This window comes from Pyrus communis, chromosome 10 (assembly GCF_041283825.1).
Source record: "Pyrus communis isolate YQ-2024b chromosome 10, ASM4128382v1, whole genome shotgun sequence".
Taxonomy (NCBI): domain Eukaryota; kingdom Viridiplantae; phylum Streptophyta; class Magnoliopsida; order Rosales; family Rosaceae; genus Pyrus; species Pyrus communis.
This window is the reverse complement of record NC_142574.1, coordinates 17,857,924-17,883,056: the sequence shown is the minus strand read 5'-3', so window position 1 is coordinate 17,883,056 and position 25,133 is coordinate 17,857,924. Positions and strand designations below refer to the sequence as shown.

The 25,133-nt window shown below is 37.0% G+C and overlaps 2 protein-coding genes across 3 annotated transcripts; one reads left to right on the top strand and one right to left on the bottom strand.

The window, feature by feature from the left end:
* The first annotated feature begins 682 nt into the window (after nucleotides 1–682).
* LOC137729849 (protein CHAPERONE-LIKE PROTEIN OF POR1, chloroplastic) lies at nucleotides 683–3,576 on the top strand. Of its 2 annotated transcripts, XM_088678833.1 has the most exons (4): nucleotides 683–1,107; nucleotides 1,634–1,994; nucleotides 2,400–2,521; nucleotides 3,239–3,576. In XM_088678833.1, exons 1-4 carry the CDS (start codon nucleotides 778–780, stop codon nucleotides 3,254–3,256), a joined length of 831 nt encoding a protein of 276 aa, XP_088534959.1. In that variant the 5' UTR covers nucleotides 683–777; the 3' UTR covers nucleotides 3,257–3,576. The 2 variants fall into 2 exon arrangements, with proteins under 2 accessions (XP_088534959.1, XP_068324994.2); XM_068468893.2 differs by lacking the exon at nucleotides 3,239–3,576 and having other exon boundaries at nucleotides 2,400–2,716.
* Nucleotides 3,516–7,763, bottom strand: LOC137729848 (protein ALTERED PHOSPHATE STARVATION RESPONSE 1-like). The gene is made up of 4 exons (XM_068468892.2): nucleotides 6,283–7,763; nucleotides 4,928–5,154; nucleotides 4,622–4,839; nucleotides 3,516–4,526 (listed from the first exon to the last, which is right to left on the bottom strand). The coding sequence occupies exons 1-4, from the start codon at nucleotides 7,202–7,204 to the stop codon at nucleotides 3,683–3,685; spliced, it is 2,211 nt and encodes a 736-aa protein (XP_068324993.2). The 5' UTR covers nucleotides 7,205–7,763; the 3' UTR covers nucleotides 3,516–3,682.
* Between the last annotated feature and the right edge of the window lie 17,370 nt (nucleotides 7,764–25,133).

Sequence of the window (25,133 nt, the reverse complement as noted above, 5' to 3'; positions counted from 1 at the left end):
CCCCGCATTCGACCGAAGGACGTAGTTAGCTTATTAGTTACTCGGCCTGCACGCCACGTAGGTTTTGTAATTTTTAGGGTCAACAGAAAGAAATACATATACTCAACTCTTGCTTGATACGTATGTGGTGGCTCAAAGTCCAACTAATTCAATTAACAAAATAAAAAAAATAAACCAAAATGGGATACATTTTTACCCATATTAAAAGGATAGTTTAGTAGGTTTTTTTCTTTCTTCAGTACACATAGTAAAACAGGAGTTCCAGTTGCGGTACAAAAAAAGGTAACACATACGGCCATTGTATCTTACTTAAAATCTTCAAGAGGGAATTAACGATTGTACAGGTATGAGGATTTAACAATTATATTACAAAACACTCAACTGCTTTATTTCACAGCTATTAATTTGCACACTACAACCGAAGCAATTTTTTTTTAAAAGCGAAATAATACCAAACTACCTCTTAGTCTCACTGAATTCCATCTATAAAAAACTAAATTATTTTTTCTATTATAAGGCATTGTGTTTGAAAATTTTGTCTTGCATTTTTATATTTTATGTATTTTGTTTAAACACACATGAATTAATTCATTATACGATGACATGTCGATCAACGGTTCACAATTATAGATGACCCACTCCACGACAAAGACTCAGTCCATTACTAGACAACTCCCCAAAACCTGAAACGAAACCGATTTTTTACTTTTCATTAGCCCCCATATCGCCACGCACGCTTCTTCCGCACCAAATCCAGCCTCACATTTCTTCGAACACATGGCAGTCACTCTCTCCGTCCGGCCCCACCGCCTCTCCGCCGGCTCCTCCTTCCCCCGCCCGCCCGTCTGCCTCCCCGGCCCGAACGGAATCCGAAAGCCCCCCATGCAATTTGTGCCTTGGAGGGGCTCCATCGTCCCCTCCCGCCGCACATTAACCTGGGCCGCCACGGCCGGCTCCAGGGCCGACGACAACGCGCCGTTCGAGATGTCGGTCGAGAACGCCCTCAAGCTTCTCGGCGTCTCAGACGGCGCGTCGTTCGATGAAATTCTTCGCGCCAAGAACTCGATTGTCGCGGCATGTAAAGATGACCAGGAGGCGATTGCACAGGTTATTGCATCTCCTCATTTTCCATTCGAATTCGTAGAAGTTTTCGACTTTCTGAAATTTATGCCAATCTCGTTTTGATATTTTTTCTGGGTTTTGTACGAACAAATGTGGGTTGAAGTTGAAATAATTATTTTTTGAAAAATAGCAGAGATTTGAATGTTTAAAGGTGCTTTTTTTATGTTGAGTATGTTGAAATCTGTATAGTTTAGCTCTAGTTCATGTAAATTTGTTTATTTAAATAATTAATTTCTAATTAATATATTATTTTGACTGTTTATGATTTGTGCAGTTAATAAATTCATCTGTTTTACTCATTGGTCAAAGAAGTATTTGATTTTAGGACCACAAATTTGCAAAAGACTCAACTTATTTCTTGCAAGCTACCAATGATAGGTGTTTTTTTTTTTTTTTTTGGGTAATTTTGGATGATGGGTTTAGGGTTTAGGTTTGGTGGTTTCTACTTTTGGTTTGGAATTTTGTAATATCATGATTATGATTTCCTTGTCACTAATGATTATTAGTTTAGGTTGAGGCGGCATACGACATGTTACTTATGAGAAGCTTAACTCAGCGACGGGCGGGGAAAGTTGTGAATAGCAGTGTTCGTTATGCTGATGTAAAGCCAGTGAGTGCTTCTGGGATTGGATCAGTACCTCAGTGGCTGCAGGCTACTGTGAAGAATCCACCCATTGCAGTGGAAACGCCCTCGACGAGTGATCTGGGCGTACAAGTTGGTGTTTATGGAGCTTTGATGGCCTTAACTTATGTCAACGGAGCTTCCGGTTCTTCTTCGGGGCCGTATGGAGGGGCTGATGTTCCTGGACTGATCCTGGCTGGTAGCTTTGGAGCTTCCTTGTACTTCATGACCAAAAAGAATATTAAGTTAGGTATGGAGTTTTCTTATGTACAAACATTTCTTTATTGTCACTTATTAGATGTTCGTCGGGTATTAATTTCTATGTCATAAATCCTCTGTTCGTTTTTTTGTCTTACCGTTTAGCAAAATTTTGTCAATCATGAATGAGAGTCATGATTTTGTTTAGTTAGGTTGGTTATCTACCTCCACCTTTAATAACAGTTTATCCATTTGTCCTTAACCACTATATAAGAAAATGGTTGACAAGTATTGATTGGTTAATAAAAGGGTATGTCTAACCTGAAATTTTCCGCATCTGCTATGTGGACAAGTGCATTTATTTAATGCAGTTCAGGTTCCATAGATTCTTGGTTTGTTTTTCTAAATCTGATATTAGGCATTAAGCTTCGGAGTAATTTTCCGTTCATCTTTGTAGGGAAGGCGACTATCATAACAGTAGGGGGGCTTGTTGCTGGTGCCGTGGTGGGTTCAGCAGTAGAGAATTTTCTGCAAGTAGACATTGTTCCGTTTCTTGGTATCCACTCTCCTGCTGCCGTAGTAAGCGAATTTATAATTTTTTTGCAATTAGTGGTCTCCTTATATTTAAAGTAAAAGAACATTGTATCTATGACTTGAATAGTGAAATCTGTAATTATTCATTGGCAAGATCATATCGAGCTCTACTTAGGATGTATACCACTGCATGTTGTACAAAACTAACAATAGAAAGTAGTGAAACTTCTCGTTCACTCATTCACCCTTTCTCTCTCTTCCTCTGTTTCACCTTCCTCTTTTCCTTGTTCTACTGTGGATTCTGGAGTTTGTTTATAACTTTATAACTTCAAATTCTCCGTCCAAAGTCATTCATTCGCTGCCGTGAGTTAGATATTAAAAGGACGGTGATGGAAGCCAAGTGTGTTGATTGTTGTTAGATCTTTGAGCTTGACGTCTTTGGCCAGCAGAGAAAGTGGTGGCTGAACCAAAAACATGGTGGAGTAGGATGGTGGGACAAGTTCTGATTTATTGGCTGTTAGGGGGGGTGGAAAGTTTGTTTATTGAGTTGGGTTATTCTATAAATGAAGGGAAATGATAAACACACATTTTTAAACTTTCACGTACCATGTTTATACCATGTTTAATGTTGGTCGTCGTTTTCATTTGATTTATTCAATTTGATGGCTAAATATGGGTGTGAAAATCATCACCCGAAATGACTCGTGTTTGCATAATTGTGGAAATGCTAACCATGTTGTTGGAAATGCTATCCATGAATAGGACGGGGAAGATTTTTGAGTTGCAAGAGGAGCATGAAGAGATCACAAAGTTTTTCATCGTTAATGGTTTGGTTTGTGTTATGGTCATTCGCCTTGATGATTTTTGATCATTGATGCATGTAGGATCCTCAAAATCCGAGTGCACTTAAGTTTCTCTACTCAGCAACAATCCGAGAGTAGAGGAACTGTGCATTTTTTATGTTCTGAGAAATCAGACGAGCATGAAAATTTGGAGAAAAATCTGTTCATTTGGAAGGAAAGAAGTCTACCATGAGAGCTGCTACATCACCACCACCCCCATACGCTTAAATAATTGAATCAACATATAGAAATTCGTCACTGCTTGCTACAACAACATCACAATAATTGTGTCTCAGCGAGGTGCTTTGACACTATATGTATACAAATACAAATGCACAAATCCCCAATTCTCAAACGACCCATGTCACCTGCTGCAATTTTCATCATCCTTGGTGCCGCCTTCTATATACGCTGGGTTCCCAGCTTTATCTGCATTTTCGCTACAGGTCACGAGATCGCTGTACAGTTTCTGTGAAGCCCTGGAAAACTCAGCTAAGGACTCGAAAACTGAACAAAACCCATTCTGGATTCCGTTTAATGTGACCCTTTGAGTTTCCTGCACATAGTTTTGGTGTTTTTCCCTCTCCATGTCCACCTTTCTTCTGAACATGTCTATCTGCTCCTTTCTCTCTGTCAAGGACTCGGTCTTATGTTCAATATCTGTCTCGCATTTCTGTTCCGCGAGCTTTGGCTCGAGAAACCTGCTCTCTGTCTTCTGGAATGCACGAATTCTTCGGTCGAGCTCTTTGGCTAGGCTGTCAACTTTCCGTTTTTGTTTCTGCTCTTCCCCTTGCTGATTCAACAGAGCCCTCACGTCCTTTGTAAAGCTTCTCAAGGCAATGGTCACCAAAGTATCCGGTAATTTTTCCATGGAAGATAACCAATCATGGCAGATCATGAGCAACGGGGGGCCATTAACCCCATACGAAGCAGCTGTACTCCTGCTCCTGGAGTATAATTCCTCCTCAGGGACCACAAACTTAATTAGCCAACCATGGAGAGTTTCAACATATGCCTTTTGTGCAACAACGTACTCCTTAAAGCACGCATGCCAATTCTGAAGCTCGACGAGAAGCTGAAGCGTAGCACGTATGTGAGAGTTGTTGCTGAACTTTCCATACGCAGAGCCAGCAAAAGATTTCACCTCGAAAAGGATCTTGTGTTGGGTTTCATGAGATTCCAACATAATTTTCCAGGTGCGCATTAAGCTGCACAAGATACAAGGAAAACGTAAACTGATGAAATCCGCAACGAAAACTAATTTGGATGACTGCTTTAAGTTCAATCTGTTAAACTTTCATACCCTTTCAACAACTCAACAATTTGAGGCTGCAGTTCTTCATCTCTCAGAATCTGGATTCTCTTGGAGATTGACTCGGCACTCCGAATTGCAATTAAGATCCTGGCGTATAAATCCTTTACTGCAGCTCGAGTTTTGTCAATGGTCTCGTTGTCTCCTATGTCATGGTGTTTAAGTCGCGAGCATTTTTTCTCATAAAGTTTCCGTGTCATATCTCCGGACTAGAGGCAAGCAAATGTTAAGTAATTAGACCACATTAGTAAAACAAGGAACTAGTTCACTTGTGGAGACGGTGCGAAAATAGCTTACCTTAACTTGTTCATAGAGCTTCTTTTCCCAGGCATATAGCCTTTCTAGAGTAAGTGAATGACTTCCTGAATCCATTCCACCATAATCATCGAAAAGATCATTCTTAAATTCCGTCCATGTTGACGAACCCTTAGATCTCGATGCCACAAGACTCTTACATGACGAAAGCTTAGACGATGAAGTCGAGTTATGCCATGTTATAGCTTCAATTAGCTTTGTTGAGTTCTCTGCATTAAAATAGGATATAGAAACGAAGTAAGAGACTCATGAATAGCAACAGATAGAGCACATGAAGGACTAAGGAAACAAATCATATATGGAGTCATTATTGCCACATAAACCGAGTGTTTATTAGGTGAACATTGTTTAACTCCTTACGTGGAAAGTGTCATTCTTCTATACATGTAAATCACAGTTTGGCATGTGATGTAACTCTTCAAAATCACAAAAGAAGCTTTTACACACGTCAAACTGTGATTTGTCTGCAAGGACGAATGACACTTATCGTTAAAGAACCAAGTTTTTTCCTCCCCTAATATGAAAAAGAAGTACATGTGCAAGTAGTGACGTAGTCAGGATTTTAAAATAATTGGGTCGTAATATAAACCAAAAAGCTTCGTTGGACCATTTCGTCAAGCACTTAGTAAGTACCCACTAATTCTTGTCAACACATGCCGAAAGTTTATGCCAACATATGTTGACAACTACTATTACTTGTAGAGGCTTGTCGAGGGTGGATACAAGATACTATGGAGTAATGTTAGAAGAAATATTTCATACAAGAAGAGAGAAAAGGAATACAATATGATAGAAGAAAATAGAAGTAGGAAGAAGAGGTTGTACTTTAGATGGCTTAACTATTTATAGGAGTCAAATACAATATACAAACAAATATAGATGGGGTTTTTGAAGTTATTGGGGTCTATGACAACCAATGACCCCATGCTGGCTCCGCCCTTATATGCAAGAATATTCCAACTTTGTGAGAAAAAGAAATGATGTTGAGGTCCATAACCCAAATCGTTGGTTAGTCTGCAGCAATTTGGGAGTAAGGTTTTGGACATTTAAGACAATGATCATCCGGACGAGAGCCCAAAAGACTGCCGGATGATTATTTTGGAACTCCAGCTCCCTTCACATAATATACAACATTTTTCTCAACATTTCAAACTAACTTATTAGCAACCAGATTGTGGTTAGAAGCAGGACACACACAAACACAAGAATACAAAAGAAATCACAAAAGGATCAAGAACCTAAAATTAAAAAATAAAAAAACAAATTAATTATGCAACAGAAGGAAATAAATATTAGAATTTTCAAGTTTTGAATAAAAAGAAAAAAAAAACCACCACCTTTAATTTCCTCCAAACCGGACTGCATTTGCAGTTTATTAGCATCAAGCATCCTGGACACGTCCTTTGCAGAATCAGAAGCCCTAGAAAAAAGGTCCACAATGTCCTTCAATGCTTCCAACAGCTCCCTCCCTTCAGCTGGTGTATCAATCACATCAAGCCCGTTTTGCTCCCCCACCCTCACATTATCCCCCGCGTCAACCACCTTCACCACCTCAGCTCCGCCGTCATGCTGCTCTATGCCGCCGTTATCTTCCACAACCACTGCCTTGTTTTCTACCTGCTCTCCAACTCTGTGACTCTCCTCTTCTTCCTCTTCTAGCTCGGGTATCCCTTCCTCCTCCCTCACCACCCTCAGATCCTCGTCGGAGCTCCGCCTGTACCGGCTTATAACCTCCGGCCTCACGGCCTCAAACGGGTTGAAGAAATCCCACCCAAAATCTCTCTGTGGTGACGGCATTGCTGGTGGCATTTGCATATAAAAGTACCCACATCCATGTTCTCTCTCTTCTGTTTTTTGCACCTCTTCTCTCTCCTCCTCAGAGGAGTCTGAGGACGTTGAAGAACCACATGAGTGACAAGCAATGGACTCATGGGTCGACTCAGACGGCTTATGCTGAAGGAACATTGGGTTGGTTATTACATTTTCAGTGATCGGAAGCGGAGCCACCACCTCCACCTCCGCCGCCGGAGGAGAGTGGGGTGAAAATGTGATGAGGTAAGGTTTAGGAGGGGAGGAGTAGCCTGCAACAAAGAAGTCCACGGCGGCAGCCACCGCAAACAAAGCATGGCTGTACTTACAATGCGCCACCGCAAGAGCGTACCTTTTCTCCACCGCCAGCTTCAGCTGCCGCTTTCTCTCCCTACAAATTGCCACAACTCCACCTCCTTCCTCCAGCTTGGAGGCAACACATCCCCCCATCTCTCTCTTGCTAAAGTTTGAGCCCTTCTGCTTTTGGGAAGTAAAAAATTGGGGTAAAAGTGAGAAAGGTGATTTTTTGGAGGAATATGTGGCTTCTTTTAAATAAAAAGGAGGTGGGTTCTTGACAAAAATGGCAATGTGCTTCTCTGAAATTCTATGTAAAAAATGTAGCTTTTGGAGAAATGTAAGAAAATTAGGAATCCAGTTCTCTGAGAGCAGAAGTCCAGTTCATTTCCTAGCACAGAAAATAGAGAGAGAGAGAGAGAGAGAGAGAGAGAGGAGATGGGGGCAGCAGAGCAGAGGAGACAGGAGAGTGTTGTTATACGAGATGGGGCAGCAGAGCAGAGGAGACAGGAGAGTGTTGTTATACTTATTTTTGTGGTTTTGGGAAGGAAATATTTAATTTTTCTGCTAAAAAGGACCGTTGAACAGAGTGGTGTTTGTGGTTTCTAGGAGAGATTTTTATCTCCTCTATTTTCCCTTAACCAGGTAACCTTGACCAACTTACGAGTTGCTGAACATGTATGCACGGAGAGAGTAAAGGCCAGGCAGAATAGACCTGGCAAACGGGTCGTGTCTATTGTGTTCGTGTCGTTTTCGTATAACACCTGTTATCTTAACGGGTCGTGTCGTGTCACACCCGTTATCTTAACGGGTCTTTAACAGGTCGTGTCACTTTACGGGTAAAGTGACCCGACCCGTTATGACCCGTTAAGAAAAAAATATATTTTTTTAAAAATTTGCACATACCACACATTGCGACATAAATATTACTTGAAAACATTAAAACATTTCTCGTTCAAGTACTATATCTACACTCGAAAATGAAAGCCTAATAAAAAAATAATACATACACTACTAATCTATTACAAATATTAAATGTGCAAGGATAAAGAGTTTTTGTTTTTAAGATTGACTAACACTTAGAGTTTATTTATACTTTTATTAAGTATAACATAAGATTTTGTGGTATCCACTTGTGTAAATATTTTAAAAGATCGAATTCATTCATTGTATTCATATAGGGTCAAGGAGTGTAGTTATAAAAAATCATCAAAATCGGAGTTAAAATAACCGTTAAATCGTGATTTTTCGTTTATAACCGTTGAAAAGTTTTGTCCCGTTACTTGATCTCTGAATGTTTTTTTTTTGTGATTTTTTGCTGATGTGATCTCCAAGCATATACAAACAATTTTGACGGTTTGGATCGTTGAAATTAGTTTTGGAGAATTCGTAAAACGATAGATTGACTAACACTTATAGTTTATTTATACTTTTATTAAGTATAACATAAGATTTTGTGGTATCCACTTGTGTAAATATTTTAAATTGAAGATCGAATTCATTCATTGTATTCATATAGGGTCAAGGAGTGTAGTTATAAAAAATCATCAAAATCGGAGTTACAATAACCGTTAAATCGTGATTTTTCGTTTATAACCGTTGAAAAGCTTTGTCCCGTTACTTGATCTCTGAATGTTTTTTTTTTGTGATTTTTTGCTGATGTGATCTCCAAGCATATACAAACAATTTTGACGGTTTGGATCGTTGAAATTAGTTTTGGAGAATTCGTAAAACGATAGATTGACTAACGCTTAGAGTTTATTTATACTTTTATTAAGTATAACATAAGATTTTGTGGTATCCACTTGTGTAAATATTTTAAATTGAAGATCGAATTCATTCATTGTATTCATATAGGGTCAAGGAGTGTAGTTATAAAAAATCATCAAAATCGGAGTTAAAATAACCGTTAAATCATGATTTTTCGTTTATAACCGTTGAAAAGCTTTGTCCCGTTACTTGATCTCTGAATGTTTTTTTTTTGTGATTTTTTGCTGATGTGATCTCCAAACATATACAAACAATTTTGACGGTTTGGATCGTTGAAATTAGTTTTGGAGAATTCGTAAAACGATAGATTGACTAACGCTTAGAGTTTATTTATACTTTTATTAAGTATAACATAAGATTTTGTGGTATCCACTTGTGTAAATATTTTAAATTGAAGATCGAATTCATTCATTGTATTCATATAGGGTCAAGGAGTGTAGTTATAAAAAATCATCAAAATCGGAGTTAAAATAACCGTTAAATCATGATTTTTCGTTTATAACCGTTGAAAAGCTTTGTCCCGTTACTTGATCTCTGAATGTTTTTTTTTTTGTGTTTTTTTGCTGATGTGATCTCCAAGCATATACAAACAATTTTGACGGTTTGGATCGTTGAAATTAGTTTTGGAGAATTCGTAAAACGATAGATTGACTAACGCTTAGAGTTTATTTATACTTTTATTAAATATAACATAAGATTTTGTGGTATCCACTTGTGTAAATATTTTAAATTGAAGATCAAATTCATTCATTGTATTCATATAGGGTCAAGGAGTGTAGTTATAAAAAATCATCAAAATCGGAGTTAAAATAACCGTTAAATCGTGATTTTTCGTTTATAACCGTTGAAAAGCTTTGTCCCGTTACTTGATCTCTGAATGTTTTTTTTTTGTGATTTTTTGCTGATGTGATCTCCAAGCATATAAAAACAATTTTGACGGTTTGAATCGTTGAAATTAGTTTTGGAGAATTCGTAAAACGATAGATTGACTAACACTTATAGTTTATTTATACTTTTATTAAGTATAACATAAGATTTTGTGGTATCCACTTGTGTAAATATTTTAAATTGAAGATCGAATTCATTCATTGTATTCATATAGGGTCAAGGAGTGTAGTTATAAAAAATCATCAAAATCGGAGTTAAAATAACCGTTAAATCGTGATTTTTCGTTTATAACCGTGGAAAAGCTTTGTCCCGTTACTTGATCTCTGAATGTTTTTTTTTTGTGATTTTTTGCTGATGTGATCTCCAAGCATATAAAAACAATTTTGACGGTTTGGATCGTTGAAATTAGTTTTGGAGAATTCGTAAAACGATAGATTGACTAACGCTTAGAGTTTATTTATACTTTTATTAAGTATAACATAAGATTTTGTGGTATCCACTTGTGTAAATATTTTAAATTGAAGATCGAATTCATTCATTGTATTCATATAGGGTCAAGGAGTGTAGTTATAAAAAATCATCAAAATCGGAGTTAAAATAACCGTTAAATCGTGATTTTTCGTTTATAACCGTTGAAAAGCTTTGTCCCGTTACTTGATCTCTGAATGTTTTTTTTTTGTGATTTTTTGCTGATGTGATCTCCAAGCATATACAAACAATTTTGACGGTTTGGATCGTTGAAATTAGTTTTGGAGAATTCGTAAAACGATAGATTGACTAACGCTTAGAGTTTATTTATACTTTTATTAAGTATAACATAAGATTTTGTGGTATCCACTTGTGTAAATATTTTAAATTGAAGATCGAATTCATTCATTGTATTCATATAGGGTCAAGGAGTGTAGTTATAAAAAATCATCAAAATCGGAGTTAAAATAACCGTTAAATCATGATTTTTCGTTTATAACCGTTGAAAAGCTTTGTCCCGTTACTTGATCTCTGAATGGTTTTTTTTTTGTGATTTTTTGCTGATGTGATCTCCAAGCATATACAAACAATTTTGACGGTTTGGATCGTTGAAATTAGTTTTGGAGAATTCGTAAAACGATAGATTGACTAACACTTAGAGTTTATTTATACTTTTATTAAGTATAACATAAGATTTTGTGGTATCCACTTGTGTAAATATTTTAAATTGAATATCGAATTCATTCATTGTATTCATATAGGGTCAAGGAGTGTAGTTATAAAAAATCATCAAAATCGGAGTTAAAATAACCGTTAAATCGTGATTTTTCATTTATAACCGTTGAAAAGCTTTGTCCCGTTTACTTGGTCTCTGAATGTTTTTTTTTTTGTGATTTTTTGCTGATGTGATCTCCAAGCATATACAAACAATTTTGACGGTTTGGATCGTTGAAATTAGTTTTGGAGAATTCGTAAAACGATAGATTGACTAACACTTAGAGTTTATTTATACTTAGATTCACCACTTCTATTAATTTTCATTTTTCCCTCTCTTTTTTGTTTCCTTTTCAACTTTTTCTTATCATTTTCACTTTTCCCTCCAACATCTTTCCCTAATTGAATTCCCTCACTTTTTTGTTTTATTTTCAACTTTTCTTAACATTTTCATTTTCCCTCCATTTTTTTTTTCAAAAAGGGCGGCAAGTTGGCAAATGGCAATGGCAAGAAATTGATTATTGAAATTTGAGAATGGAAACAAATCACATATGAGTCCTGACGCATCAAATTTCAATGGATGCAAAATCATGCAAATATGCAATGCATGATCATGCATATTAAATTATTAATTAATAATTATTATAGTTTTTATAAAATTTAATATATATATATATATATATATATATAATTAGTATAGATAGACTTAATATTTTGGGGGTATAATTATTATAGTATATATAATTATTATAAATTTTATAGTTAATTTAATATATATATATATTTATTATAATTTTTAGGGGTATAAAATTGTAAAATTAATGTATATAATTATTACAGTATTTTTTGAGGGTTATAAAATTATAAAAATAATATTCTGCTTATCGTGTATCATGTTTACCCACGTGTATACCCGACCCAACCCGTTATCTTAACAGGTGCTTATCGGGTTACCCGATAAGACCCGATTCGTTATCGTGTCGACCCAAACACCTGTTAATTTCGTGTCGTGTCGTGTCGGGTTATCGGGTCGTGTCAGAAATTGCCAGGTCTAGGCAGAACCCTAGCAGGAGGGAAAGTAGGGGCTCGAGAAAGAGAAAGAGAAAGATGGAGCTAGAGAGAGGGAGAAAGGGAGAGAGCTAGAGTTTTATTTTAGGTATGTTGTGTTGAGAAATTTTTAATTATGATAGGCACACGGATGGTACATCATGTATTTTTATGCAAATGGTTGAAAATTTATTTTTTAAGTTATTAACATTTGAACACATATATTTGATGGGAGAATTATACGCACACAAATTAAACCCTCTTTTTGACAATTGTAGTAAGTATGTAAGTAGGGATCGTTCTGGACCGGGGATTAGGAGGGATTGTTAATCACTTGGATTTGACTCAAAAACGCTAAAAACACAATCTAAAACACTATACTAGATTCAAAGAATGCAAAACTAAACTTTAAAACACTAAGACAAACCAAAGACTCAAAATGCTTTAAAGCATAAACTAAATTGATTTCTAACTAAATTGAACAATTAGGTAAAGGGGGATTTAGGTTTTGATTAAACTAAATGACAGATTGTAAATTAAAGCATAAGGAAATGAAGTAAACACAAAATGAATGAATCAACAGCTAATAAAAAGAGATAGCACAAATGGAGATGAAGCTAGAGATTCGATTTCACCATTGCTAAGCCAAGTCCATGTTTGTTAAGTCAGATTATACTCATCCCTCTACTTATTTCTTGGGTTTGTTTCACTTAGATATGATCAGCCATATGATGTGTGGATTTGATCAAATGTCTCTAATCATGAGCCTAATTGTGATGTGCAACTTTGGTTCCTAATCAAGACTATGTAGTGCACAAGAAACTTTCACAAAACCAAAGGGAACACTCGGCAGGATGTTTGCAAAACATTCCCTTCATTCATTCACATATCTACCAAGATTATGCATGATGTGTGCTTTAATCTTGGCTAAACAACCTGTGGTTAATTCAAATGATGATCAAGCATTAAAATCAACACACTAAGTCACAATTAAATCGGAGCATGAAACAAGAAATAGATAGATTAAATGAGAATTCCGAATTAACTACATGGCAATCTTGCAAGGCTACATCGAATCCCTAGAGAGAGATTAGTTACACTTCATGTTTACAAAAGGTTTGACATAAAAATATATAACATGAGTGAACATAGGATTAAGAAGAAAGAACCCTTGAAGCAAAACTGATGTCGAAATCCTTTAAGAAATGGGAGAGTGTATCTAATGGAATGAAGCCGAGAGGAAGTTCCTCATGGTACCAAAACAAAGAGAATCAAAGAAACACCTAAACATTCCAACAACTCAAACTTGAATTGTATGAACGTTTAGGCCCTCTTATCTTCCTCTTCGTCGTAGCACTAGGTCTAAGGGATGTTGTTGGTGTGTTGAATGGATTGGGGAATTATGGAAATGGATGAGGAGTGGTGTTTGGATTATAAGGGAATGGTAGCTCACGGCAATGAGGGAAGATTGGATGTGTTTGTGATGTGTTGTGTATGAAAATGAGATGTTTTTTTTGTGTATGAATGCATGGGTTTTTATAGGGGGAATGGGAGAATAAGTGGGTGATTGTTTAAGAGTGAATGTGGTTGTTATGATTGAGAGTGCATGTGGATGAAATAATGATGGAAAAAGAGCTAGGTTGTTGGTGTGTGAATGCATGTGTTGAATGATTAGAGTGCATGTGGGTGAATATGTGGTTGAAATGATGAAGTAGGAAGGTGGAAATGCATGTGTTGAATTGGTGGTGCAATGATGAAAGAGTAAGTGCATGTGTGTGTGAATGGTGGTGCAATGATGAAAGAGTAAGTGCATGTGTGTGTGAATGCATGTGGCTAAGGGTTGTTGATTGGGCTAGAGGTTTTGCATGGCTCAAAGGATTGTTTGATTGGGCTAGACCCTTTGTTTTATGTCCAAAGTGCATACAAGGCTTTCAAATTTGTCCAACACTTTGGCTCCAAGCATATGCTATCCATTCCAAGCCCAATTTTGCTCCAAAATGCTCCAAAATGCATCTTTTTGCTTCCTTAGCCATATGAACCTAAAAACACACGAAAATGGCTTAAACTACTAAAACAACTATGAATTAACAACATAGATGCACGAAAACAAGCTAAGTAAGTCGCCTAAATATGCTCCTATCAAATTCCCCCACACTTAGCTTTTGCTAGTCCTCGAGCAAAACAAAATAATAACAAATAAACAAAACGACACTAAATAAGTAAAACACCACCTAAACCTTCCAACAACCGTCTTAGGGATTTCCAATGCACATGACAAGTTAAAAATCATTATTCTCACAGATTTTAGCCATCTTTACACTTAAGTACATTCTTAATCATAGTCACCACATACTAGTTCACAATAAAGCAATTAAAACACATTTCAAATGTAGTAACATGCTTTAGAGAATTTACTCAATTCCTTACTAGAATGCACTCTATTTTCACACAGATTTTCTGACTACACACCCTACACTAGTTATATGTGAGAGATTGATGTAAACATGAAAGACTAGTATCTCACATATGTTATAACAAAGAAAGCATTTTCTGGATTTACGATAATGACATGAATATGATCTCATGAATGAATATGATCTCATGAATGGAATGCTACTACTTAGAATGAGAACCAGTGATTCCATAAGCTCATATCAAATCCAAACTCCACATTATTGAACACATAACGATCAAGATAGAAGTCAAAGGGGTGTAACGGGGCTAGGGTATTGGTTAACAATGAAAGGTGAAGGATAAACAAACATTCTTAAAGCAATAGTGAGCAAAGTATTGAATTAGGCACTTAGAATTCCCTTTAGAGCGCGGAAAACAACTTTTAGACTAATAGGGGAAATTCAAACAACTCTTATTTTTCTTTTCTTTTTCATTTTTTTTTCTTCTTTTTTTTTTTTTTTTTTTTTTTTTTAGCCGTGCCTATGGCACAACAACTCTTATCAATAATTCTTCCCCCACACTTATTTTCTGCAACATATTAATAAAAAAGGAATTCATTTTCCGTCATGCTTACTATGCTTTAAGAACAAAGGCATGGATGGTCCTATTCTAGGCTAGGTAAGGATAACATGGGTTAACAAAGAACATAGGCTAAACAAGGCTCAAAAGGGGTTAAAACTTACAACAAATACGAAATATGGGAAGTAAGGCTATTTGGCTATGGTGGCAACTACACAACTTTATCTTGATATATGTTATGCAAATCAATGTCATGCTTTGAATGAAATGGATATAAGTTCTAGCATTTAGTTCTATCATGATACAATTGCATTCTAAGTAGCAACCAAGCAATGAATAATGAGATCATGCAACAACTTTAGAAAACAAAGAATCACAGAAAATAACTCTCCAAAGAAGGTAATGGCTCGAGTCTCACAGGGTTGTAGCGTTTGTTTGAGTTCCTTCCTTCAAGCATGTTACAAAAACGAATTTTTCTTTTATGATTGCATGTGAAGTCATACATTATAACCATAACCAAGCATATACCAAGAGTAAATCAAACTTTCATCCATGTTTATAACTCTTTTTAACCGTCATGCAATTACAAACCAAATCCTTATCATTGTGTTGGAAGGTACCCTAAGACATAAACACACAAAAAGCGACTCAAAACACTCTTTTTAGGCTTTTTAAAACATGTTTTTCAAATTTTTATGTGATTTTCGGAGTTATAAAAACAAAACATACTAAAACACTCTAAAACAACTTAAAAACACCTTAAAACAGCAAGGAACAACATTTGAAGTTATGGGTGATAAAATCCCACGAATTTGCATCAAATATACTTAGTTACCCCCCCACACTTAAATCAAACATTGTCCTCAATGTTTTAAGCATAGATTCACACAAAACATAAGTAAACACACAAAAAGCACTTAAACATACTAAACATAGCAGAATGTAATTAATAAAGAGAAGAGTTTAGGGACGCAAATCTGGTTATGGAGTGTAAATTCCCTCTTCTCCTTGGTGATTGCATTGAGGCTCTTTGTGATTCCACAGGCTTACTCTTGAACTGGCTTCCTGATGCGTGATTTATACGGGCACAAATTAAACCCTCCTTTTGTCAAATTGTAGTATATGTATAAGTAGGGATCGTTCTGGACCGGGGATTAGGAGGGATTGTTAATCACTTGGATTTTGACTCAAAAACGTAAAATAAAGTTTAAAACACTAAACTAGACTCCAAGAATGTAAAACTAAACACTTAAAACACTAAAACAAACCAAAAGACTCAAACATCACCCAAAACACTCAAAACTGCCTTAAAAACACTTTCTGGGCAGTTTTGAGCACTTTGGTGAATTTGGACGAATTTGTGTAACAAATTGAATCAAAACACTTAGAAACACAAACTAAGATACTTTCTAACTAAATTGGACAATAAAGTAAAGGGGGATTTGGTTTTTGATGAAATTAAACTAAATGCACAGATTCTAAAACAGAATGTAAAGATGAATGTGATGAAATTGAATGGATGGGAACCTAGCTAAGGGGTTCATCTCCATACATGTTATACTTGCATAATAAAATGATTTCCAATTGCATTTCAATAAACCATGAATTCTCAATGCTCCAAGTTAATTAGGTCCGCTTAAATTAACTTTCAAATCTTCCTAATGTTATTGAATTGGATGATTGCATACGACAACCCAAAACATTCCCCACAAGTCCCCTACATGATTGCATAATAGAGATACAAGTAAGAATCATTATGCTCTATGAAAATTATAAGTGTTGACGAGGCATTCGTTACTATGGAATACGCATGAAACTTATGCCAAGAATTCGTTTAACGCGATTGTTTATAAGCAACCTCCACTACTTGTGAATATAAGTTCGTAACTATTAGGTGAAACTCACTTATATTCTAGCGTCATATTCATGCATGAAAATTAAGTGTGCACTCTCAATAAACATACATAAATAAGTTATCAATCAAACGGTTAAACAAATTGAATCCACAACTTATGAAACGCAATTAGATGTAATCAAATCAAAATGCAAGCATAAACATATATTTCGAATTCCCCCCTAGCAAAGGGGGGGTTTAGTTCCTCATAAGTTTGAAATCAAAGAAACACCTAAACATTCCAACAACTCAAACATGAATTGTATGAACGTTTAGGCACTCTTCTCTTCCATTCCTCATACGTACAAAACAAAGAGAATTGAATTTAAACATTGAAATCAAAGAAACACCTAAACATTCCAACAACTTAAACTTGAATTGTATGAACGTTTAGGCACTCTTCTCTTCCTTGTTGTTGTAGCACAAGGTCTAAGGTGAGGTTTGGTGGTGTGAATGGTTTGGGGAGTGGTGTTTGGATTAATAGGGAAGGCAAGGAGTGTTTTTTGGGCAGAAAATATGAAGAATGGTGAAGTATGGCTGTGTTAGAGAGAGGGAATGAATTTCTGGCGTGAATGAATGTGTATGGAAGAGTCTATTGTGTTGTGAATTGAATGAATGAATTGTGGCTGCAATGGATGCTTATTTATAGGTGAAATGGGGGGAACATGACAGCTAGGAACTTGGTGGAAATCTGGAATGGTGATGGGAGATGCATGTGGCTGATTTATGCATGTGATTAAAGGGTGGAAATGCATGTGTAATGAATATGTGGCTGCATGTGCAAGGGGACAATATGGAAATGAAGGTGAATGTGCTGATTTGTGGTGCAATGATGAAAGGCAAAGTGCATGTGTAGAAATGATAAAGGGGGAAATGCATGTGGCTGCAATGGTAAAGGATGGGAGTGCATGTGCAATGTTTTAATGAATTGGGAAAGCATGTGCAAAAAGGGGAATGCATGTGGCTGCAAGGTGTGAATGATTATGAGTATGATAAGTGATATGATATGTGGTGATGATAAGTGTATGATATGTGATTATGATAAGTGATAAGTGTATGGTTATGATGAGTGATAAGTGATAAGTGTATGATAAGTGATAAGTGATAAATGTATGATATGTGGTGATGATAAGTAATGGGAAAGCATGTGGATTAGGTTGTGAAAGCATTTGAATGCATGTGTTGATGAATGGGATTGTGGAGATGCACGGCATAAGGGAATTGGAAAGGTTTAAATGTCCTAAAACTAAAGGGAACAAGGTTCCAACACTTTGGTCTTTAATTAGGTCTTCAATTTCGTCCAACACTTTGGCTCCAAGCATAAGCTATCCATCCTTAGCCCAAAAGTGCTCCAAAAGTCTCCAAAATGCATCTTTTTGCTCCTTTAGCCCTTTGGACCTACAAACACACGAAAATAGCTTAAAGTACTAAAATAACTAAAGAAACATAACGTAAATGCACGAGAACAAGCCATTTAAGTTGCATGAATATGCTCCTATCAAATACCCCCACACTTATCTTTTGCTAGTCCTCGAGCAAAACAAAACAACAAAAGAACAAGAAACTAGACAAAACGAACAAAACACCACCTACACCTTCCAACAATCGTCTCACGGATTTCCAATGCACATGACAAGTTAAAAATCATTAGTCCCATAGATTTTAGTCATCTTCACACTTGAATACATTCTTAATCATAGTCACCACATACTATTTCACAATTAAGCATTTAAAACCATGTTTTGAATGTAGTAACATGCCTTAGAGAATTTGCTCAAATCCTTACAAGATATGCACTCGTTTTTCACACAGATTTTCTGACTACACACCCTACACTAGTTATATGTGAGAAGATTGATGTAAATATGAATTCTAACACTCACATATGTTATATCAAAGAAAGCATTTTCTGGATTTACGACAATGACATGAATATGATCTCATGAATGGAATGCTACTACTTAGAACGAGAACCAGTGATTCCATAAGCTCATATCAATTCCAAACTCCACATTATTGAACACATAACGATCAAGATAGAAGTCAAAGGGGTGTAACGGGGCTTGGGGAGTTGGCTAACAATGAAAGGATAGGGAAAACAAACGTTCTTTAAACAATAGTGAGCAAAGTATTGAATTAGGCACTTAGAATTCCCTTTAGAACGCAGAAGTCAACTTTGAACACCCAAGGGGAAGTCACACAAAACTTAGGGCCATATTCAAACTTTTTGGGCCCTTTCTTCAACAATCACACTTGTGAGTCCATTCTCACTTATTTTCATTCTTTTTCTTTCTTTTCTTCTTCTTTTTGGTTCTCATATGTTTTTCACAATTTTTTTCTTTTCTTTTGACTCTCAAAACATACAAACTTAAGAACAAACTTTCCCTCCCCCACACTCATTTTCTTGCAAAATGTAACTCAAAAGGAATTCAATTAAGTCATGCTCACTATACTTCAAGAACAAGGGTACGGATGGTCCTACTCTAGGCTAGGTAAGGGGTGATGTGGTTAGCAAAGAAAATAGGCTAAACGAGGCTCAACAGGGTTAAAACTAATATATACGAAATATGGGAAGTAAGGCTATTTGGCTATGGTGGCAACTACACAACTTCATCTTGATATATGTTATGCAATTCAATGTCATGCTTTGAATGAAATGGATATAAGTTCTAGCATTTAGTTCTATCATGATACAATTGCATTCTAAGTAGCAACCAAGCAAGGAATAATGAGATCATGCAACAACTTTAGAAAACAAAGAATCACAGAAAATAACTCTCCAAAGAAAGTAATGGCTCGAGTCTCACAGGGATGTAGCGTTATTATGAGTTTCTTCCTTCAAGCATGTTACAAAAACGAATTTTTCTTTTATGATGGCATGTGAAGTCATACATTATAACCATAACCAAGCATATACCAAGAGTAAATCAAACTTTCATCCATGTTTATAACTCTCTTTAACAGTCATGCAATTACAAACCCAATCCTTATCATTGTGTTGGAAGGTACCCTAAGACACAAACACACAAAAACGACTCAAAACACTCTTTTTAGGCTTTTTAAAACATGTTTTTCAACTTTTTATGTGATTTTCGAAGTTATAAAACAAAACATACTAAAAACACTCTAAGACAACTTAAAAACACCTTAAAACAGCAAGGAACAACATTTGAAGTAATGGGTGATAAAATCCCACGAATTTGCATTAAATATACTTAGTTACCCCCCACACTTAAATCAAACATTGTCCTCAATGTTTTAAGCATAGATTCACACAAAACATAAGTAAACACACAAAAAGCAACTAAACATACTAAACATGGCAGAATGTCAATTAACAAAGAGAAGAGTTTAGGGACGCAAATCTGGTTATGGAGTGTAAATTCCATCTTCTCCTTGGTAATTGCATTGAGGCATTGATCTTGGTGATTCCACAGGCTTTCTCTTGAACTGGTTTCTGCCCATCGTTGATTTTCCTTTGTGCTACTCTTGAACTGGGCAGCAGGATTCTTTTGGGTCTCCTCCACTTGTTGATTTTCCTTTGTGCTACTGGGCTGGAGGATTCTTTTGGTCTTCCCCGAAGGTCTGAGCATACCCCTTTTGTCTGTTTCTTTGTTCAATCTTTCCAATTCGTATTGAAAAGGGTTGGAGGATAACTCAGCCTATGTTTGTCTCCACATGCTTCAATGTATCATTTTCACTTGCCTTACTCGCTCCCCTTTGCAGAAGTGGTCCCTTCTCCGGAAGTGTATCAACCGTTGAAGATGACTACTCGAGAGCAACGCTAGGTAAGCAATCAGGAATAGATTCCAGGCAGTTGGCTCCAGATCGGAAGACTGACTCCAAGTGCCGGCTGATTGCTTCTTTTACTTTGCCATGCGAGTAAGAACAAGGACAAAGAAAAAGACAGGGAAAGAGCATGATATGAGATACTTTTGCTTTTGACCTTGATGATATGAGATACCTTTGCTTTTGAAGAAGCGGTGAATGAATCAGCATACTTCAATCCGCCGTTTCCTCCTGGGTCATCTGTACTCCAGGCATCTGGTATCATCTTTGGGGAAGAAGAAAGAATTGAGTATTTCGAAAGGCTTTTCAGGGAGTGCGCCCTCAGAGGTGAGGGAGAGTTGGGCATTTTCTTCAGGTTTGCCTTGCCATAAAAGACGAAGGTCGACATATATAGAGATAATATCAAGTGGTGGTACTGTTCTTTTACCCTTGTCGACAAATGTCTCTTCGATTTCTGAACGACGCCTCTTCGATTTCTGAGCAGGCACCCTTTCGATTTCTGAACGACGCCCCTTTGCTTTCTGAATGACACGTAGTAGTGCGGATGCGGCTCCTTTTGACAAAGCTGCACGCGTTTTCTGAAAAGCAGAGAAAGCGTCGCTGAACTTTGCGCTTGTCGGCTAAAGATGTGTAGTTGCGATGATGGCCTCCACGTGTTGTCTGAAAAGAAGAAATCTTTTGACAAAGTTGAACGCGTCTTCTGAAAAGCCGAGAAAACGTCGCCTAAATTACGCCGGAAATTCCGGCTTTTTGAATCGGTGGACGCGTCGCCTTGGCTTTTTATAGAGTTATCGATCACCACAACAAACACACTCTGAAAACTTCCCATTCTTGAAAATCGACTCCGGCCCTTTGAAATTTAATTCCACCCCTTCTCTTTGAACACTTTTGAAAAAAATGGCAAACTCATCGAACCTTAGCTTGGAATTGAGCCTTAGCAGTGATACGGGAGCGCCGCGTCAAGGTAACGTATGGCGCCCTTCTTTCTTATCTTCTAACGGTCTTCTTACAGGTGAAGACTCCGTGATGCAGGACGCCACAACAGCTACAATAGTAGCTAGGAACCTCCTCACTCCAAAAGATAGTAGGCTGCTGTCAGGACGGTCCGATGAGTTGGCCGTTCAAGAGTCCCTCGCACTTAGTGTTCAGTGTGCGAGTTTTGTGTCCAACATGGGCCAACGCCTGCTTGCCCGCTCCCGTCAGGTGGAATCATTGATGGCAGAGGTGGAAAGTCTCAAGCAGGAGATCCAGCAGCTTAAGTACGAGAATAGAAGTTTGCACGTGCTTGCAAACAACTATTCGACGGGCATGAAGAGGAAGCTTGATGAGCTGCAAGAGTCTGAAGGTCGGATTCACAGTGACCGTCAAAGGTTTTCGTCTTTCCTCCAGAGGCACCTTTTTCCTGGATCATCCAGCGTTTGGCCAAGTATTGAGGCCTGGAATGCTCTAGCTCCGATGCCTTCCGCTCCAGTGTTTTCCACTCCGATGCCTTCCGCTCCAATGCCTTCCGATCCAAAGCCTCGTAGTGGGGCTTCACGTAAACAACCTTTGTGAAGCTCCATCTTTAGTATTTTATTTAATAAATATTTTTTTTTTTTTTTTTTTTTTTTTTTTTTTTTAACATAAATAAAATCAAACGGCATGGAATTGGTCCTTGAATGGAAGGTGATACTTGAAATGATCCGGTAATAGTTTAAATTCAAGATTGGGTGCCTGAATCATTAACAACAGATTAGTAATAAAGAAAATTGAAATTCGGGGAGGCGGCTTACCTGTGTGCTCCGACATGAACTCAAGGATAAACACATCTTCTTTGAACATTGTAGGACCAGAAAATCCAACGTGTTTGGGAATTGTTGTCTCAAGTATATCCTTTTTAACAAATTCTTGATATTCCATACTTTGCACCTTTGGAAGGCCTTCCAAGATGTCTTTTTCACCTTCTTCTTCCTTGGAAGTCATGAACCTGCAAGGAATAGAGATCTTTGTTGGAACGGGGTTAGAAATAATGAATTTTGGAACAACCTTACCCGAATTAGATGGCATAGGAGCACTAGGTGCCTCCGGCAAAGGTGTTTCCACTCTTGCCGTGGGTTGGGTGTATTCCTCTTCCTTGTGATTTGATTTTGATGGTTGAGGGTCCGTTCCAACCTCCTTGTCACTTGTCAACATGATAGCCTTGGTGGTTTCAAATTCTCCCTTCGGATTTGCAATGGTTGAACTAGGGAGTTCGCCTTGGTCGCAAATTTGTTCTACAAACTCCGCTATCTGCCCAATTTGCTTTTCCAAGTAGTCCAACCTTTTGTCTTGATTTTCCCTCTCTTTGTTTTGAAGTTGGACTCCCTGCGTCAAAGTAGTAAGTAATTGAAAAATCTTATCATTATCACTTGAATTACCTACATCGCTTTGGGAAGGTTGTGGTGGCTGCATAGGCGTTGAATAGAACTCCTCATGTGGCGGCCAATATCCTCCTTGTTGAGCATGTTGAGGTTCCCACCACATAGAGTTTGAATGATCACTCCAATCCGAATTGTAAGTATTGGAAAACCCATCATTCCTTGAAAATGTACCAACGCTTTGCATTTGGGACCTTTCCATAAGCTGTGACAAAAGAGAAGCATTATCTAGTGCCATGTTGTGCTTCTCTAGTACTTAAAATCGACAAACAAAATACAAATAAAAAACTAAAACTGAAATACATAACAGAAACTAAAACTAAAACTAATAAGAAAACGAAAATAACAATCCAAAGGATTAGCAAAGTTGCTAATCCCCGGCAACGGCGCCAAAATTTGATGCGTGATTTATACGGGCACAAATTAAACCCTCTTTTTGTCAAATTGTAGTATATGTATAAGTAGGGATCGTTCTGGACCGGGGATTAGGAGGGATTGTTAATCACTTGGATTTTGACTCAAAAACGTAAAATAAAGTTTAAAACACTAAACTAGACTCAAAGAATGTAAAACTAAACACTTAAAACACTAAAACAAACCAAAAGACTCAAACATCACCCAAAACACTCAAAACTTCCTTAAAAACACTTTCTGGGCAGTTTTGAGCACTTTGGTGAATTTGGACGAATTTGTGTAACAAATTGAATCAAAACACTTAGAAACACAAACTAAGATACTTTCTAACTAAATTGGACAATAAAGTAAAGGGGGATTTGGTTTTTGATGAAATTAAACTAAATGCACAGATTCTAAAACAGAATGTAAAGATGAATGTGATGAAATTGAATGGATGGGAACCTAGCTAAGGGGTTCATCTCCATACATGTTATACTTGCATAATAAAATGATTTCCAATTGCATTTCAATAAACCATGAATTCTCAATGCTCCAAGTTAATTAGGTCCGCTTAAATTAACTTTCAAATCTTCCTAATGTTATTGAATTGGATGATTGCATACGACAACCCAAAACATTCCCCACAAGTCCCCTACATGATTGCATAATAGAGATACAAGTAAGAATCATTATGCTCTATGAAAATTATAAGTGTTGACGAGGCATTCGTTACTATGGAATACGCATGAAACTTATGCCAAGAATTCGTTTAACGCGATTGTTTATAAGCAACCTCCACTACTTGTGAATATAAGTTCGTAACTATTAGGTGAAACTCACTTATATTCTAGCGTCATATTCATGCATGAAAATTAAGTGTGCACTCTCAATAAACATACATAAATAAGTTATCAATCAAACGGTTAAACAAATTGAATCCACAACTTATGAAACGCAATTAGATGTAATCAAATCAAAATGCAAGCATAAACATATATTTCGAATTCCCCCTAGCAAAGGGGGGGTTTAGTTCCTCATAAGTTTGAAATCAAAGAAACACCTAAACATTCCAACAACTCAAACATGAATTGTATGAACGTTTAGGCACTCTTCTCTTCCATTCCTCATACGTACAAAACAAAGAGAATTGAATTTAAACATTGAAATCAAAGAAACACCTAAACATTCCAACAACTCAAACTTGAATTGTATGAACGTTTAGGCACTCTTCTCTTCCTTGTTGTTGTAGCACAAGGTCTAAGGTGAGGTTTGGTGGTGTGAATGGTTTGGGGAGTGGTGTTTGGATTAATAGGGAAGGCAAGGAGTGTTTTTTGGGCAGAAAATATGAAGAATGGTGAAGTATGGCTGTGTTAGAGAGAGGGAATGAATTTCTGGCGTGAATGAATGTGTATGGAAGAGTCTATTGTGTTGTGAATTGAATGAATGAATTGTGGCTGCAATGGATGCTTATTTATAGGTGAAATGGGGGGAACATGACAGCTAGGAACTTGGTGGAAATCTGGAATGGTGATGGGAGATGCATGTGGCTGATTTATGCATGTGATTAAAGGGTGGAAATGCATGTGTAATGAATATGTGGCTGCATGTGCAAGGGGACAATCTGGAAATGAAGGTGAATGTGCTGATTTGTGGTGCAATGATGAAAGGCAAAGTGCATGTGCAGAAATGATAAAGGGGGAAATGCATGTGGCTGCAATGGTAAAGGATGGGAGTGCATGTGCAATGTTTT

What these genes read in the sequence shown, in the direction of transcription:
- LOC137729849 (XM_068468893.2), top strand. Translation starts at nt 778, where the DNA reads ATGGCAGTCACTCTCTCCGTCCGGCCCCACCGCCTCTCCGCCGGCTCC. An exon ending in ACCAGGAGGCGATTGCACAG is followed by an intron (nt 1,108 to 1,633) that starts GTTATTGCATCT and finishes TTATTAGTTTAG; the next exon opens with GTTGAGGCGGCATACGACAT. An exon ending in CAAAAAGAATATTAAGTTAG is followed by an intron (nt 1,995 to 2,399) that starts GTATGGAGTTTT and finishes TCATCTTTGTAG; the next exon opens with GGAAGGCGACTATCATAACA.
- LOC137729848 (XM_068468892.2), bottom strand. Translation starts at nt 7,204, where the DNA reads ATGGGGGGATGTGTTGCCTCCAAGCTGGAGGAAGGAGGTGGAGTTGTG. An exon ending in CGGTTTGGAGGAAATTAAAG is followed by an intron (nt 5,155 to 6,282) that starts GTGGTGGTTTTT and finishes ATTTTAATGCAG; the next exon opens with AGAACTCAACAAAGCTAATT. An exon ending in AGCTCTATGAACAAGTTAAG is followed by an intron (nt 4,840 to 4,927) that starts GTAAGCTATTTT and finishes GCTTGCCTCTAG; the next exon opens with TCCGGAGATATGACACGGAA.